Raw genomic sequence first — 14189 nt, 5'->3', positions numbered from 1 at the left:
GCTGACTTCCCCATCTTCAGGCAACAGGCTGTCTGCCCGTCTCTGAGCACCCAAACGTCCCTAACTAAAGGCAGAGCGAGATGCCTGTTTGTCCCTGGCAGACAGCACATCTAACTGACCCTCTCTGGCCGTCTCTTTGTCTGGAAGACACTGATTGCTTCCAACTGACACTCCCAGTATCTGACCGCCCAGTGGAGCACCCGGCTGGCTCCGTTAGAATCGGTTTCTCCCGACAACCGGCTGGCTGGCTCACCAGCTCTCACTGGCTGACCATCCCGGAAGCCTTCTCTTTGAATCTCCCCTCTCAGCCTTGGGAGAACGCACTCCAGCCCTAAACCTCGGCATCACCTTCCCCAGCTGGGGAACTAGGTCAGTCTCCTCTGCCGGTTGAGGACTCTGCCCCCTGAGCGTTCACACCCACTCAGGCCGCTGCAGTGGTGGGTACCCTCTACAGGGAGTTTGATTATCATGGAACCAGCCCATCTAGACTGAGGGCCCGGCGAGCTAGCCACAGTTCCTCGGACTGCTGCCCCTGCCTGTCTCCCGGGCCACCGGGTTGTTTCTGGCTGTCCTCTAATCAATGCTGACTCCAGCCTGGACTTCTGCCTTAATCCCACGATCTCCTGCTATCGGACCATCCACTTATTCCTGGACAAGGAACACCCTCCGTCTCTCCCTCCCAAGCTGCCCCTCTGAGGATCCTGACCCTGCCTCTGGTGGGTGGACCCCCTGATCCCTGCCAACAAGCAGCCCTCCTTCCAATCCCAGCACCCAGTCTGCTCCCCTCCTCCAGGCCACAGCGACCAGCCCTGCAAAGAGAAGGAAGGGGAATAAAGCCAGGCCACTCCCTCTCCCTCCTGCCCTCCCCAGACCCCCCCATTGCGTCCAGGTCTCCAACCCCTACCCCTCCTTCTCTTGCCTTTTCAGAGAACAGTCAGATCAAGGGCCTGGAGACCTTTTATTTCTGCGGCTCTTCCAGCCGCCTCGCCGTATTCACCGGGTTTCTTCCTGGGATCCGGGGAACCCAGCCCCTTGTGCAAACACAGGGGTAGGGCTGACACAGGCCCCTGGAAGCAGAGGACAGTAAGGTCCCAGCTCCAGGAACACACTCAACGGGCTTCGCCCAGGGACTGGTGGCCGGCCTAACTCAGGCTTCGGGGGAGGGGGAGCGCCTCACCTATTCCCTCACGGCGCACCCCCTCCCCCCACGGCTGCCCGCCCCATTTATACTTCCCGGTCCAAGCCCCGCCAGCCATCCCGAGCAGAGAGATCCGGCAGGGGAGCCCGGTTCCTCTAAGAGTAGGCGCGGCTAGCTCGAAAAGGAAGCAGGTGGGTCAACACCCCACAGCTGGGAAAGAGGTGGGGCTTCGGCCTTAGGTGGCCGCCACGTCCCAACGGTGCAGCGAGGTCCAAGGGCACCAATAGGCTTAGGGCGGTCACCACGCGCACCTGGGACCGCAGGCTCCGTCCCCCAGCACAGCGTAAGGGGCTCATCCCAAAGGCTGGTCTCCCCAGAAAGGGGCGTGGCAACCATTCCCCCAAACAAAGGCGGTCTCACCGCCGGTTACGACCCTCTCCCTCCCCCCACCCCGTTCCCCAATAATACACAAAAGGCCATTAGCATCCAAAATCTTTTTAATAACCAGGTAGGATCTGGGGTTAGTTCTTGTAGCCACGGCTGGCCCGTCGGCCTCTGGCGCGCTCGAACTTCCGGCCCTTGGAGCGTACATAGGGTCTGCAGGGAGAGAAGGGTGAGAAGAGGCACATGTTACAGACAAGTGAGGGACGCCACCGCCACCGGCTGTCAGCTCAGAAGAGAGCTGCCTGCTCTAACAGAGAAGCACAGGGACACCAGAAGGGGGCCTCACTCAACCCAAGCAGCATCAGTGGTGACACCAAGTCCGCTGCTGGAAAAGCCTAGCGGCACAGGAGGCAAAACTGGCAGGAGTGGCTGCTGAAGCGCCTGCGCTAGGCCCTGGGGCCATCCACCTGGGCGCCCCAGCGCTGGGCAGAACGCAGGCCCCGCCCCAAAGACGGGGACAGGCCCCGCCCCGCCCGAAAGACGGGGACAGGCCCCGCCCCGCCCGAAAGACGGGACAGGCCCCGCCCCGCCGGCATCAGGGCCTGCATCTGTGATGCCGGCTGTGCAGGGAGCTCAACACCTGAGGAACAGAACTTCAGGCAGCCTTGAAGGAAAAGCAGCTAAGAGGGTGGGGGAATTCTGGAGAGACCTGAGGCTGGACTAGTGGTTGAAACAGAAGCAGCTGGAAGCGTGGCAAGGCCTAGACCTGCAGGCTGGGGCCCAGGGCTAGGCATACTCACTTGGTGTGGCTATGCGGGGTTCCTGGGGCCTTGCCGAAATGCCTGTACACCTCTCGGCCCTTGCGAGGACCTGGGGAAGGGAAGGAAGCGGCGGCTCAGGCTGATCTGGGGTGGGGTGGGAGTGTCACTGACCTCCCAGGCCTGGGAAGGTAAAGGCTGCTACCAGTCCCACAGCTCACGACAGACCCCTCACACACCCCTACCCCCGCCAAGCCACCAAGCACCACTCACCAGACAGGAGGACAGTGCCACAGCCCTTGGGGGAGTCCAGGGCCAACTGGTCGAAGGTGAGGATCTTGCCCCCGGCCTTGAGGATGCGGCTCCGGGCGCGGCTGCTCACTCGAAGAGCACACACCTGGGGGACACAGAGGACAGGTGTGGTCAGAGCCCCCTGGATGGCGACCCCGGGGCTGCTGGGACTTCTGTCCACTGCCCAGGCCCAGCAGAGGAGTCCCAGCTGCTTACTCGGCCTCATCACCAACTACTGGAGGCAGCTTCCTGAGTTCACGACAGCCATTCTTAGCACTTTACTTCTAGAAACCCCTTTAACGCTGCAACCTGAAGCTATTACGTGTAAGGAAACTGAGGCACAAAGAGATCCAAGACTTTGTCCAGAGATAAGAAAGTGGCAGAGAGATCCAGGTCTGAACTCTGGCTGTCTGGATCCAGAAGGGGCTTGTCCAGGGACACCCGCCATCAACCATGTGAGGGACAACCCCCCCTTCAACCCAGGCACGATGCCTGCCTCACCCAGAGGTGAGAAGAGCCCGCCGGCACCACGAGAAATTGAGCGAGGCCCGCAGGCCCTCAGCTCGACCCTCCCGACGCGCCCCCGAGCCCCCGCCCGCGCACCTTCAGCTTGGGCACCTCCTGGACGCGCACATCATCGGTTACAGTCCCCACCACCACGGCCGTCTTGCCCTCCCGGCCAGGAAGCTTCATCTTCCGAATCTGGGGGGGTGAGGATGAAATGCACATTAAACAAGTCCCTTCTGGTGGTTAAATCCAATCCCACCCATTCAGGCATCCCAAGGACCAACAGTTGCATCCCGTGTGGGCTAAACCTACCCATGCCACACCTCTCAAGCTAGCACAAGCCTAATCTCAGGCCAGTCTGGGAAAATCTCCAAAGAAAATAGATTCTTCCACGGATCTCTCCTACAGAAAGCTTCTGACACAGAAGACGCTCTATAACTTGAAACCGCAGGAAGATCTCATAAAGCCACTGTAACCCGCCCCCAGACACACACAATGAGAAGGAAAATGAGACCAAGAGGCCAAGCCAGCCCAATGCCCCCACTATTCAGCTACAATCAGAGGGTCAGAGCTCTGCACCCACCACTGGATGAGATTAAGCCAGCTGATAGCCAGGCTGCTACCAGAGAGCTCCAAGCCCGCCCTTCCACCCGAAGTCCAGCTCCAGACACAATCCAGCCGCTCCCCAGGCTGGCTATGCCCTCCGCCTCAGCCCCTCACCATCCGGGAAAGGGACAGAGGTGGCCGGTTGCTGCGACTCATGAACAACCTCTTCAGCACAACTTGATTGAAGGTGGAGTTGGTTCGCCTGGCCAGAAACCTGTACAGCTGGAGGGGAAGGAAAACGAAGATGAAACCCGGGGCAGCCCACCCGTCCCCCTCCCTCCCAGCTTTCTAACGAAGGGGCAAACAAATGACTTGGGGCTTTCCCCCATCCCGTTAAGCCCACGGGAGAGAGCCGGCCTAGGTCCCTCCTGGCCAGGGACCCAGAAAATCCCCCTCCCCACTCCCCAGCGGTAAAGCAGCCCAGAGGCTGAAAACACTGGGATCTCCAGAAGCTAAGGAAAAGCAACAGAGATTCGAGCCTGCCCTGCAGGCCCCTGCAAGGAGCCCGGGACCGATACCAGCATGGAGGCTCCAGAACTTGTACTGACATTTCCAGGGTGGCCTTGCCTAGGGGTCTGAGGCCCCAACCTCACCTTGACCAACAGCCTTAAGTAGATGTCCTGGCTCTTGGGCTCCTTGCGTCGAACCTTCCGGTCCTTGTTGTGGCGGATGTCAACTCCCTGCAGGGGTGAAGGGAAGACCATGAACCCAGCTCTGATCTGGCAGATTCCTCACCCCATAAACATTGTTATTCCTCACCTCTAAGAAACAGCTAAAGCCCCAGTCTCTGGAGACAACAAATCTCAGACCACCACTGGGAGCCCTCTGGGAAAATACTCAAAACTCCCTGGGCCTCAAGTGACTTTGTTTAAAAAAAAAAAGGAGGGGGAAGCCTAATTCTACACAAAAAGCCTTCAACACATGGCACACAGCACCGTGAAAGACCTTAACACAGCAGCCGCGTTAACTCAAGATTTTACTTCTTTAGGAGCTGTATTTTTCAACAATATAAGTATTATTTAAGCTCCCAAACCTTGCTCGCATGCCTGGAGCGTTATCAAAAACATTTAAACCAAGGGCAGACTTCAAGTTCTTATAAAGGCAACGACCCTTTTTTCTAGAACTTACTCTGCACAGACCAACCCTAGAACGACCTCCTTATGAAGTATGGTTTCCCACAGTAATGCTAAAACTGAAGGGAGCCCACGATTTCCACTACACCCCCTGCCTGCTTTCCTGCAAGTTTTTCAGGCTGTGTCATGAGTTATAAAGAGCTACCTAATTATTAATAGTTCTCATTTATCCAGCACTTAATGTATGCAGGGACCCGTGGTGAGCACTTCCTCTGACTTATTTCTTCTCGCACTCACATCTTTGAGACATAATTAATGGGTCTCCAATTAACAGATGCTTTCTGGGCACAGGAATGAGGATACGGTGGGTAGGGAACTGAGACTCGAACGGAAGCCTGCCTGGCCCCCAAACCCGGGCACCGGACGCTTGACACCCCCCCACCCCGCCCCAGAACCCAGCTTTTCAGGCTGGGGAGTGACGGATCCAGGGACAGCACAGGCAAGAGTGGCTGTGGGACCAGCGCCTGTGTCCGAATCCTGGCTCCGCCACTTACTGGCACTGTGACCCCGGTCATATTACTTAACCTCCTTGCCCCTCGACTTGCTCATCTATTCGATGGGACCTATAATACAGGATTATGGGAGGGGCGGGAGGTTGAGGACGCCCATCCCTGGTCTTCGGGCTCCCAAAATAGCTCCCCACAGCGGGAGTCGCCTCTTTCGAACACCCAGGAACCCCTGCCTCACTCTGGAACGTCCCCAGCGCGAGACCACGGCGGATGGCAGCGGATGATCAAGCCCCGAACGCCGCAAAACGCACTCACCATGATGGCGCCTCCTCCTTAACCAGGTCCGAAAAGAGAGAACAGAACTAGGATGGGCGGGCAAAGCCTTCAGCGAGTGGCGCCTACGTGACGTCACATGGGCGAGATGCGGCGCTCTACCTTGACTCGTTTCTCTCTATGGTGAATCGGAGGACCAGCTAGATGTGTGATTCCGGAATTGGGTGGAGGAACATCTAAGGGGAACAAGCGCTACGCCAAGGAGGGAAGGGCCAGCACGTCGGAGGCCTCTCTGGCCCTATCCAGTCCCTGTTCTTGATAGTCTTCCGGCAGAAGGGGATCTCGGAGCCGGAGAGATGTCGCGCAGAGCTAGGAAGACGCGTCGTGCGGTGACGCTCTGGCCCGACGCCGAAGGCCTCTCTGTGGCTCCCGGAGGACCTAGAGGGCCGAGTGTTGGAGGTGAGGAGGCGGGGCTGGCGGGGCTAGTCGGGACCTCGGGAAACCGCTGACCTCAGGCTTTGGGCGTTTCCTTATCAGGCTCACATCTGCCTTATCTCGTGCTGCGCTTCCCAGGTGCGGCCGCAGCTCGGGAAGTCTTACTTGAGGTCTAACCCGAGATCTTGCTGCAGCCCAGTCTATGGCATCCTGTATTTCCACCTTTTAGGTTCAGCTTCTCCCTCTGTCCCCAGATGGCCCTTCCCTGAACCCTACTCAGCCCCTGCCACCTGGAGGCTGCTCTTCCCAACCGAGGGATTCAAGTGGCCCAGCGGGTTCCGTTTGAGGGATGTGCAAGGTACTGGAGCACAGAGGAGGCAAGCTGAGGCCCCCGGGACTTGGGGGATGGGGTGGAGAGATGGATGAGTAAAAAACTCCTGAAAGAGAGGGAAGGAGAGACTCAGAGAGAGGGAGACAGAGATTCAAAGAGGAGGAGGAATGGAGACCCAGAAGGGGAGTGGAGAGAGACCAAGGGTGGCGAAATGGTGACCCGAGGAGTTAGAAGACCTAGAAAGAGAGGGAAGGTGGAGATCTAAGGAGGAGAAGAGAGAGAAAGATGGTGTTACCATCTGTAACCGAATTCAATTCTTGGCTTTGCTACTTACTGATGGTGTGACCTTGGGCAACCTCTCTGTGATTTGGGGCAAGTCGTGTAACTTCTCCGTGCCTTACTTTCCTTATCTGCAAAAAGGGGTGTCTATTGCTGTTATTAGCCTTTACTGGATGGGACCAGATGGACTGGTTGGGGCAGTGATGAAGCTGACTTGTCCACTCGTTTTCGTGGAAGCCCTGCAGCACTTCTAGCTTGGCCTCCTTTCCTCTGCCCTTCATGCTCCTACTTACCTCTCCTCCACAGAGCCACAGGCTAGGCCTGCACCATGAGGCCTGACTCCTTGCCCATACCACCTTCCCATGGCCTCCGACCCAGGGCCAGGGTCTTACTGATGTGATAACACAACAGAGGGCCTGCAGATGAATGGACACCTTGAAGCAGAGGAGCAGCAGGACCAGGTAAGGGTCCATCTGAAAGTCCAGATCACCATACGATGGAACACAGTTTCCTTCTCTCCTCCTTGTCCCTGTTCCTTGGTCTTTGAGTCCCAGCCTCTTTGATTACTGTATCTGTCTTTCTTTCCCCTGGAGCCCTAAGCACACGCACTGTGTTTTCCTGTCTCTCCATCTTTCTGGGTTTCTGTCCCTCTCTCTCTCTGGGTTATTTTTTGGCACATGTTATCTGGTGCTGTTGCTGTTCTCAGTTGAACACTAGGTACATTGATTGGCAATAAATGAACTTCACCCTCCATTTATCTTTTTCTAGCGAGCTCAGTCCCTAGCTCCTTCAGCATGTATCTTTGTCTCAACAATTCTGTTTCTAGGTCACCTGATATTATTCTTGCCTTGATTTCTTTCAATTTCATCGTGTCTTTGCCTCTCTGTATCTCTCTGTCAACATCTTTGCTTTCTGTCTCTTGGCCTGAGTTCCTCTCAGCCTCTAACATTCTCTCTGTCCCTCACCCCTGACCTAGAGGTCTCTCTCAGATACTCCCAGTCTCTCTCCTGAGTCTCTGTCTTACCATGTAACTGGGTCATTCACTGGGCAGATATTTATGTCATGCTGCCCCCATGCTAGCTTGTGCCTAAGGTAAATAGTTTGTGAATTAATGAGCCTCTCCCTGGTTTTCATTCTGAAAGTGTCTGTCCCCAAGTCTCACTGTGTCCATCATTTTCTGGGTTTTCTTATGTCCTTACCTTGCACATTTAAAAAAAATCTATTATTTATTTTATTTATTTATCATTTTTGGCTGCGTTGGGTCTTCGTTGCGTGGGCTTTCTCTAGTTGCCGCGAGGCATGTGGAATCTTCCCGGACGGGGGCTCGAACCCATGTCCCCTGCATTGGCAGGCGGATTCTTAACCACTGCGCCACCAGGGAAGCCCACCTTAAACATTCTTAATTCCATTGTCTTTGTCTCTTTGTTTGTATCTCTGCTTTTCTTTATGTCTCTCTCTCTGACTCTCTGTAACTGGCTGAAAAAGAGAAAACGCTCTCTCTTCAAGTCTCTTATTGCCTCTGACTCTGGTTCACTGTTCCCTTTTACTGTTTTTGCATATCTCTGCGTCTTTGTTATCTGTGTTAGGGTCATTCTCTATCTGCAGTGAAAGACCTTCTCCCCTTTGCCCCTTCTCTTTTATAAAGTCAAAGGATGGGGGAGGCCCACTTGCCCTCAACAAAGATGGCGACAGGGGCTCTGGCCTTGTTTCCGTGAAGCCGTTTCTGCTGCGCGTGTGCCCTCACCTACAATGGCGGCTGATCTCGCGAAGCGCGATACCCCGCCCAGTTCTCCCGCTCTCCCGCGGCAGGCCCCTGCGCCAAGCTCGCGAGTCTGCTCGCCCCGCCCCCGCACGCTCTTATTGGTGCAACTTAGGCAGACCGCGCGGCCATTGGCTGAGCGGATGCACACCCTCCCCCCACCCCTGGGTCTGATGGGGGCAGTTGGTGCTGACTTGAGTGGCCGCCTGGAGGAGGATCCGGCGTGTGAGGAGGGTCTGGGGTGTCGGGACAGGGACCCGAGTCAGGACGACTGAGGGAGCAAGAGGAACAGATACGCAGGCCCGGGACTTGGGTACTAGGGGTGTGGGATGGAGGTGGAGAACCAGAACCAGGACTGAGGGATCCAGGAATGAAAATCCAGGTCTGGAACTGGGTTCTGGAAATGGGGTGGGGATGGAGGGCCTGGACCCGGGGAACCGGAGACAGAGACTCAGGCTTATGGATTGGGGGGACCTATGGATGGAGACCCAAGGCCTGGTCTGGGGTACATGGAGGGTGGAGAGAATGGAGACCAGGCCAGAGACCTGGAGACCTAGGGACCGAGGCGCAGGCTCCAGGACTGGGGGAGATCTAGGGCTCTAAGTGGGCGGGGGGGGGGAGTCAATGCAAGTTTAGGGGTGGGGCTTGAAGAGCTGCCCAGGGTAGGGGGCAGAGGTGGCTCCTGAGAGTGAGTCCACAGATGGGGGTGTGTCTGGGGCAGTTCTGCACCTGGGGAAGGTGAGGGGCAGGACTGATAGGTGACCGGGTGGGCGGGGCAGTGGGGAACAAAGGTGAGCTGGAAGGAGGAGGCAGAAACTGGGCAGAGGGCAGGGGGAGGGGACCTCAGGCCCAGCTCCCACTCTCTCCCTGGAGAGCAGGCGGCCAGACACCCAGGTCAGTGCTTGAGGTCCAGCTCTTGGCTCCTGTCCCTTGCAGGTGCCTGCATGTGTCTCCTCTACCTCTCTGACCCCTTAGTTGCTCCATGTCACACCCCTTTCTCAGTTTCTCCAGCTACTACATCCCCTACCTCTTGCCTCTCCTGTCTGCTCTTTCTCTCCTAACTCTGTTGTCTGACTCTCAGAGGGCCTCTGGAGCCCCTAAACTCTCACTCTGCTCTCTAAGTATCTTTCGTTATACTAGGTTTCATCTCACTGAAGCTGTTTGTCTCCTCTCAGTGTTTCTCTGGCTCTCAGACCTTTTTCTTTGTGTCTGAGTGCCTCTTCCTTGTTACCTTCTCCATCTGGAGTTGACTCTGTGTGTGTGTGTGTGTGTGTGTGTGTGTGTGTGTGTGTGTGTGTGTTGTGTTTTTCTCTATCTTTGCATGTCTATTTATATGTCTCCACCATCCTGATCTCTCTTCTTTGCATTATTTTTCTCCAGAGTCCTTAATCATCATCCAACACGATATGTATTTTATGTCTATCTTGTTTTCCTGTCTTCCGATTAGAATATAAACTCCACGAAGGCAGGGATTTTTGTCTGTTTTACTCCCTGCTGTGTTTGCTGGGCCTGGCACCATGATTGGCACATAGTACTGAATAATTATTTGGGGAATAAAGGAATGAATATTCGCATGCCTGGGTGTGGACCCTCCAGGATGCTGGCCTTCCTGTCCAGCTGACCTCTGCCCTGTGTCCTCAGTCTTCCCACACTTTGTGCGGGCCTGTCTCTGGCGCTCCCATCTTGCCTGTCAGCACCCCTCATCGCCTCCTCTTACCCACAGGCCCTGCCCCTGCTTCTCTCTGCCCACCGTGGGGGCCCCGGACTCTGACTCCTACCCTCCTTCCTCCCCACAGAGGCCAGAGCAGGAGCTGACCTGGAGCTGGGGCCGCAGGCCTAGGAGCGCCCTGGACAGGGTCAAGGCCATGGCCCCCCCACCGCCACCGCCATTGACCCCCAGCACCCCACTCCTGCATGGCGAGTTTGGCTCCTACCCAGCCCGAGGCCCACGCTTCGCCCTCACTCTCACACCACAAGCCCTGCACATACAACGGCTGCGGCCAAAGCCTGAAGCCCGGCCCCGGGGTGGTCTGGTCCTGCTGGCTGAGGTCTCAGGCTGCTGCACCCTGCGGAGCCGAAGCCCCTCGGACTCAGCAGCCTACTTCTGCATCTACACCTACCCGAGGGGCCGGCGTGGGGGCCGGCGCAGAGCTGCACGCACCTTCCGGGCCGACGGGGCGGCCACCTACGAGGAGAACCGTGCTGAGGCCCAGCGCTGGGCCACTGCCCTTACGTGTCTGCTCCGCGGACTGCCACTACCTGGGGACGGAGGTGAGGCACTGGGCGGCCTCTCTGTCCTAAGGCCACCTTGGTGTCTCCTCAGATCTCCCTCTGTGGGCATCGCTGTCTCTACTTTTCTGTGTGTCTGTCTGTGTGATGTGTCTCTCTGGGTTCATACTGAAAGAGTGATACACAGACAGGGATGGGCACAGAAGGCAAAATCCCAGGCAGAGAAGGATTTGTGTCTGCTGCTCTCATGAGATTTCTGTCTCTGTCCCCTCCCCCCTTCCATGGGTCCTGACCACAGATGAGTCAGAGGCTCCCGGGCTGGTGAGAGCAGCCAAGTGAGACATGCTCAGTCACCACCCTGGATGACAGGCACTCGCAGAGGTCCCCTGGGGCGTCTCAGGAGCCCAGAGATAGCATCTAATCGAGCTGTGGGGATTCAGAGGAGGCTTTCAGGCAGAGGCCCCCACCTAGGGTACTCAGTTGGCACAGGAAGGTAGAGGTTCCAGGGTCCCCAGCTGGTGGGCCTTCCTTGGTCCTGGCTGGCTGGGGCTGAGGCCTGCACAGTGGAGTGATCTGTTGCTGGGTTCCAGGTGTTTGGGGCTGTGGAAGGTGGAAACCACAGCTCTCCTCCCACCCGTGAGTCCAAAGGGCACTGGGATTAGACACCGAATCCCTGCCTTTGTCTCAGCACCTGGGAGGGGGGCGGGCTGTACACCTGGACTGAGCTGGTGAGGCCGCGGAGAAAAATACTTTCAACTCCCAGCAGGTTTTGATGCCAGCCCTCCACCACCTCCACTGGAGGCTCTTTGCAGTTACTGTTTCTGAGGTGAGGGGCTTGGTGCCCTGAGCTCTGTAGACTCCTTCTCCTCTCTCTGCAGAAATCACCCCCGACCTTCTGCCAAGGCCTCCCCGATTGCTCCTATTGGTCAATCCCTTTGGGGGGCGGGGCCTGGCCTGGCAGTGGTGTAAGAACCACGTGCTGCCCATGATCTCTGAAGCGGGGCTGTCCTTCAACCTCATCCAGACAGGTAAGGGCAGTGTCGTGATGGAGGCGGAAGCTGGGGGCTGGGACTCCTGAGTCCTGGGGAGTGGTGGTGGGTCAGGGGTGGAACAGCCTGCCTCGCTTCCTGTTTCCCCACCTTAGAACGACATAACCACGCCCGGGAGCTGGTCCAGGGGCTGAGCCTGAGCGAGTGGGATGGCATCGTCACCGTCTCCGGAGATGGGCTGCTGTATGAGGTAGGGCAGGACCACCCTGCCCCAAGCCTGAGCCCTGGGGGACTGTGGAGGACAGGACCAACACGCAGGTGTCTGGTCTCCCACCCTCCAGGTGCTGAATGGACTCCTAGAACGCCCCGACTGGGAAGAGGCCGTGAAGACCCCCGTGGGCATCCTCCCCTGTGGCTCGGGCAACGCGCTGGCAGGAGCCGTGAACCAGCATGGGGGGTAGGTGGGAGGAGCCTTCCTGGGATAACAGGGACCTGGCACATCCGCGCCACATCCTGCCCTCAGCCAGATCAGTCTGGCTGAGGGATGCTCCCCCACACCCCCCAAGACATTTTTGCCTGTCTTGTTCCTCGCTGTCTCCCTAGTGCCTAGAACTGTGCCTGGCACACAGGAGGCACTCAGTGAATGCTTATGGAATGAAAGAACTGACAGGGAACCTGGCTCAGTAAGAAGAGTCCGTCTGGAGGTGGCCAAATGGCTGTGGGCAGGCCCCGGGACATGCCCGGCCTCCTCTCCCCATTGTCTGCTGCCCCACCCGTCTGTGTGTTTCTCCTCCTCGCCTGGCACTGTGTATCTCACCCAGCCTGTTTGCTCTTTCCCACTGTATCCGTCCATGTCTGACTGTGAAGGTTTGAGCCGGCCCTGGGCATTGACCTGCTGCTCAACTGCTCCTTGCTGCTCTGCCGGGGTGGCAGCCACCCGCTGGACCTGCTCTCCGTCACTCTGGCCTCCGGCTCCCGCTGTTTCTCCTTCCTGTCTGTGGCCTGGGGCTTTGTGTCAGATGTGGACATCCAGAGCGAGCGCTTCAGGGCCCTGGGCAGTGCTCGCTTCACGCTGGGCACGGTCCTGGGCCTCGCCACACTGCACACCTACCGCGGCCGCCTCTCCTACCTCCCTGCCATGGTGGAGCCCGCCTCACCCGCCCCTGCCCATGGCCTGCCACGTGCCAAGTCAGAGCTGACCCTAGCCCCCGGCCCGGCCCCACCCGTGGCCCACTCACCCCTGCACCGCTCGGTGTCTGACCTGCCCCTGCCCCTGCCTCAGCCTGCCCTGACCTCCCCTGGCTCACCTGAACCCCTGCCCATACTGTCTCTCAACGGTGGGGGCCCAGAGCTGGCCGGGGACTGGGGTGGGGCCGGGGATGCTCCACTGTCCCCAGACCCACTGCTGCCCTCGCCCCCTGGCTCCCCCAAGGCAGCTCAACTCTCACCCATCACCGAGGGGGCCTCAGAAATGCCAGCACCCTCTGGGCTCCCGGCTCCCACCCCTGTTGCCCGGGTAGCCATCTCTGCTGGGGGCCCACCTGACCACCTGCTCCCTCCTCTGGGCACTCCACTACCCCCAGGCTGGGTGACAATGGAGGGGGACTTTGTGCTTATTTTGGCCATCTCACCCAGTCACCTGGGGGCTGACCTAGTGGCAGCGCCCCACGCGCGCTTTGACGACGGCCTCGTGCACCTGTGCTGGGTGCGCGGTGGCATCTCACGGGCGGCGCTCCTGCGCCTGTTTCTGGCCATGGAGCGCGGGAGCCACTTCAGCCTGGGCTGTCCGCAGCTGGGCTACGCTGCGGCCCGTGCCTTCCGCCTTGAGCCGCTCACGCCCCGCGGCGTGCTCACGGTGGACGGGGAGCAGGTGGAGTATGGGCCGTTGCAGGCGCAGGTGCATCCCGGCCTCGGAACTCTGCTCACGGGTCCTTCCGGCTGCCCTGGGCGGGAGCCTTAACTCCAACCAAGCTTGGAGCTCCCCCGGAGCGGGGCTTACATTCCTGAGGGGGCGGAGCCTGAGCTAGGGGGTGTGGTGTGGCTGCTAGAGTCAGGGCGGAGGCTACAGTGGTCCTGCCCGGTCTCAGGATTGCGCCCTACCCTAGGGGACCAGAGGTGATGCCGAACGATGTCCCGAATTCCGGGGGTTGGGGTCCTGACCGTCATGGAGAAATGGGCTCGCCCCAAGGGTAGTGCCTGATCAACGAGGACGGGTTCACTCCAGACCCTCGAGAACGGCTCGCAGAAAGCCAGGTCGGCTGAGGGCGGAGCCTGTCTTAACGTGTAGTCCAGTGACGTGACCTGGAACGTACGGGCTGGGGAGGCCTTAGATAACCGGCCCCGTCTACTACGGTGCCTCCACCAAGCTGGCCAATCAGCCCAGGAGGAGCAAGTTCCCCGGGGCGGCGCTCCGATTTGCACTAATGTCCCTCCCCCCGTGGGTGGGGACGGGGACGTTCGTTTCCTCTGTCTTCTGTGCGTCCCCCAGCCCCAATCTTCAAAGCAATTGAAAAGGTCTATGCAATAAAGGTAGTGGCTTCGTTCCTCTCAGGCCCTCGCCCCTTCCTCCATCCAGCAGCCCGTGGGAGGGAACAGACTCTAGGCACTTCCAGCAGCTCCTGCCTTTTA

General features: G+C 58.4%; 2 protein-coding genes across 12 annotated transcripts; one reads left to right on the top strand and one right to left on the bottom strand.

The window, feature by feature from the left end:
* Positions 1-1617: 1617 nt before the first annotated feature.
* RPL18 (ribosomal protein L18) lies at positions 1618-5690 on the bottom strand. The gene is made up of 7 exons (XM_007112371.3): positions 5582-5690; positions 4278-4364; positions 3799-3906; positions 3175-3273; positions 2554-2677; positions 2323-2392; positions 1618-1735 (listed from the first exon to the last, which is right to left on the bottom strand). Exons 1-7 carry the CDS (start codon positions 5582-5584, stop codon positions 1660-1662), a joined length of 567 nt encoding a protein of 188 aa, XP_007112433.1. The 5' UTR covers positions 5585-5690; the 3' UTR covers positions 1618-1659.
* Positions 5691-5843: 153 nt separating this feature from the next.
* Positions 5844-14113, top strand: SPHK2 (sphingosine kinase 2). 11 transcript variants are annotated; one of them, XM_024132684.3, is made up of 8 exons: positions 5844-5998; positions 6229-6332; positions 6891-7045; positions 10140-10614; positions 11451-11600; positions 11717-11811; positions 11903-12018; positions 12429-14113. In XM_024132684.3, the coding sequence occupies exons 3-8, from the start codon at positions 7007-7009 to the stop codon at positions 13519-13521; spliced, it is 1968 nt and encodes a 655-aa protein (XP_023988452.1). In that variant the 5' UTR covers positions 5844-5998; positions 6229-6332; positions 6891-7006; the 3' UTR covers positions 13522-14113. The 11 variants fall into 11 exon arrangements, with proteins under 11 accessions (XP_023988452.1, XP_023988450.1, XP_028340925.1 ...); XM_024132682.3 differs by having other exon boundaries at positions 6204-6332; XM_024132683.3 differs by lacking the exon at positions 5844-5998 and adding an exon at positions 6022-6112 and having other exon boundaries at positions 6204-6332.
* The last annotated feature ends 76 nt before the right edge of the window (positions 14114-14189 follow it).

Source organism: Physeter macrocephalus, unplaced genomic scaffold (assembly GCF_002837175.3).
Source record: "Physeter macrocephalus isolate SW-GA unplaced genomic scaffold, ASM283717v5 random_356, whole genome shotgun sequence".
Taxonomy (NCBI): domain Eukaryota; kingdom Metazoa; phylum Chordata; class Mammalia; order Artiodactyla; family Physeteridae; genus Physeter; species Physeter macrocephalus.
The sequence above is the reverse complement of the archived record's forward strand: the minus strand, read 5'-3'. Positions and strand labels throughout refer to the sequence as shown.

Coding starts and splice junctions, on each gene's coding strand:
- RPL18 (XM_007112371.3), bottom strand. Junction 3,274..3,798: donor CTCTGTCCCTTTCCCGGATG/GTGAGGGGCTGA, acceptor TCACCCCCCCAG/ATTCGGAAGATGAAGCTTCC. Junction 2,393..2,553: donor TGGCACTGTCCTCCTGTCTG/GTGAGTGGTGCT, acceptor TCCCTTCCCCAG/GTCCTCGCAAGGGCCGAGAG.
- SPHK2 (XM_028485124.2), top strand. CDS start 7,007: ATGAATGGACACCTTGAAGCAGAGGAGCAGCAGGACCAG. Junction 7,046..10,139: donor CAGAGGAGCAGCAGGACCAG/GTAAGGGTCCAT, acceptor TCCTCCCCACAG/AGGCCAGAGCAGGAGCTGAC. Junction 12,019..12,428: donor GCCGTGAACCAGCATGGGGG/GTAGGTGGGAGG, acceptor CTGACTGTGAAG/GTTTGAGCCGGCCCTGGGCA.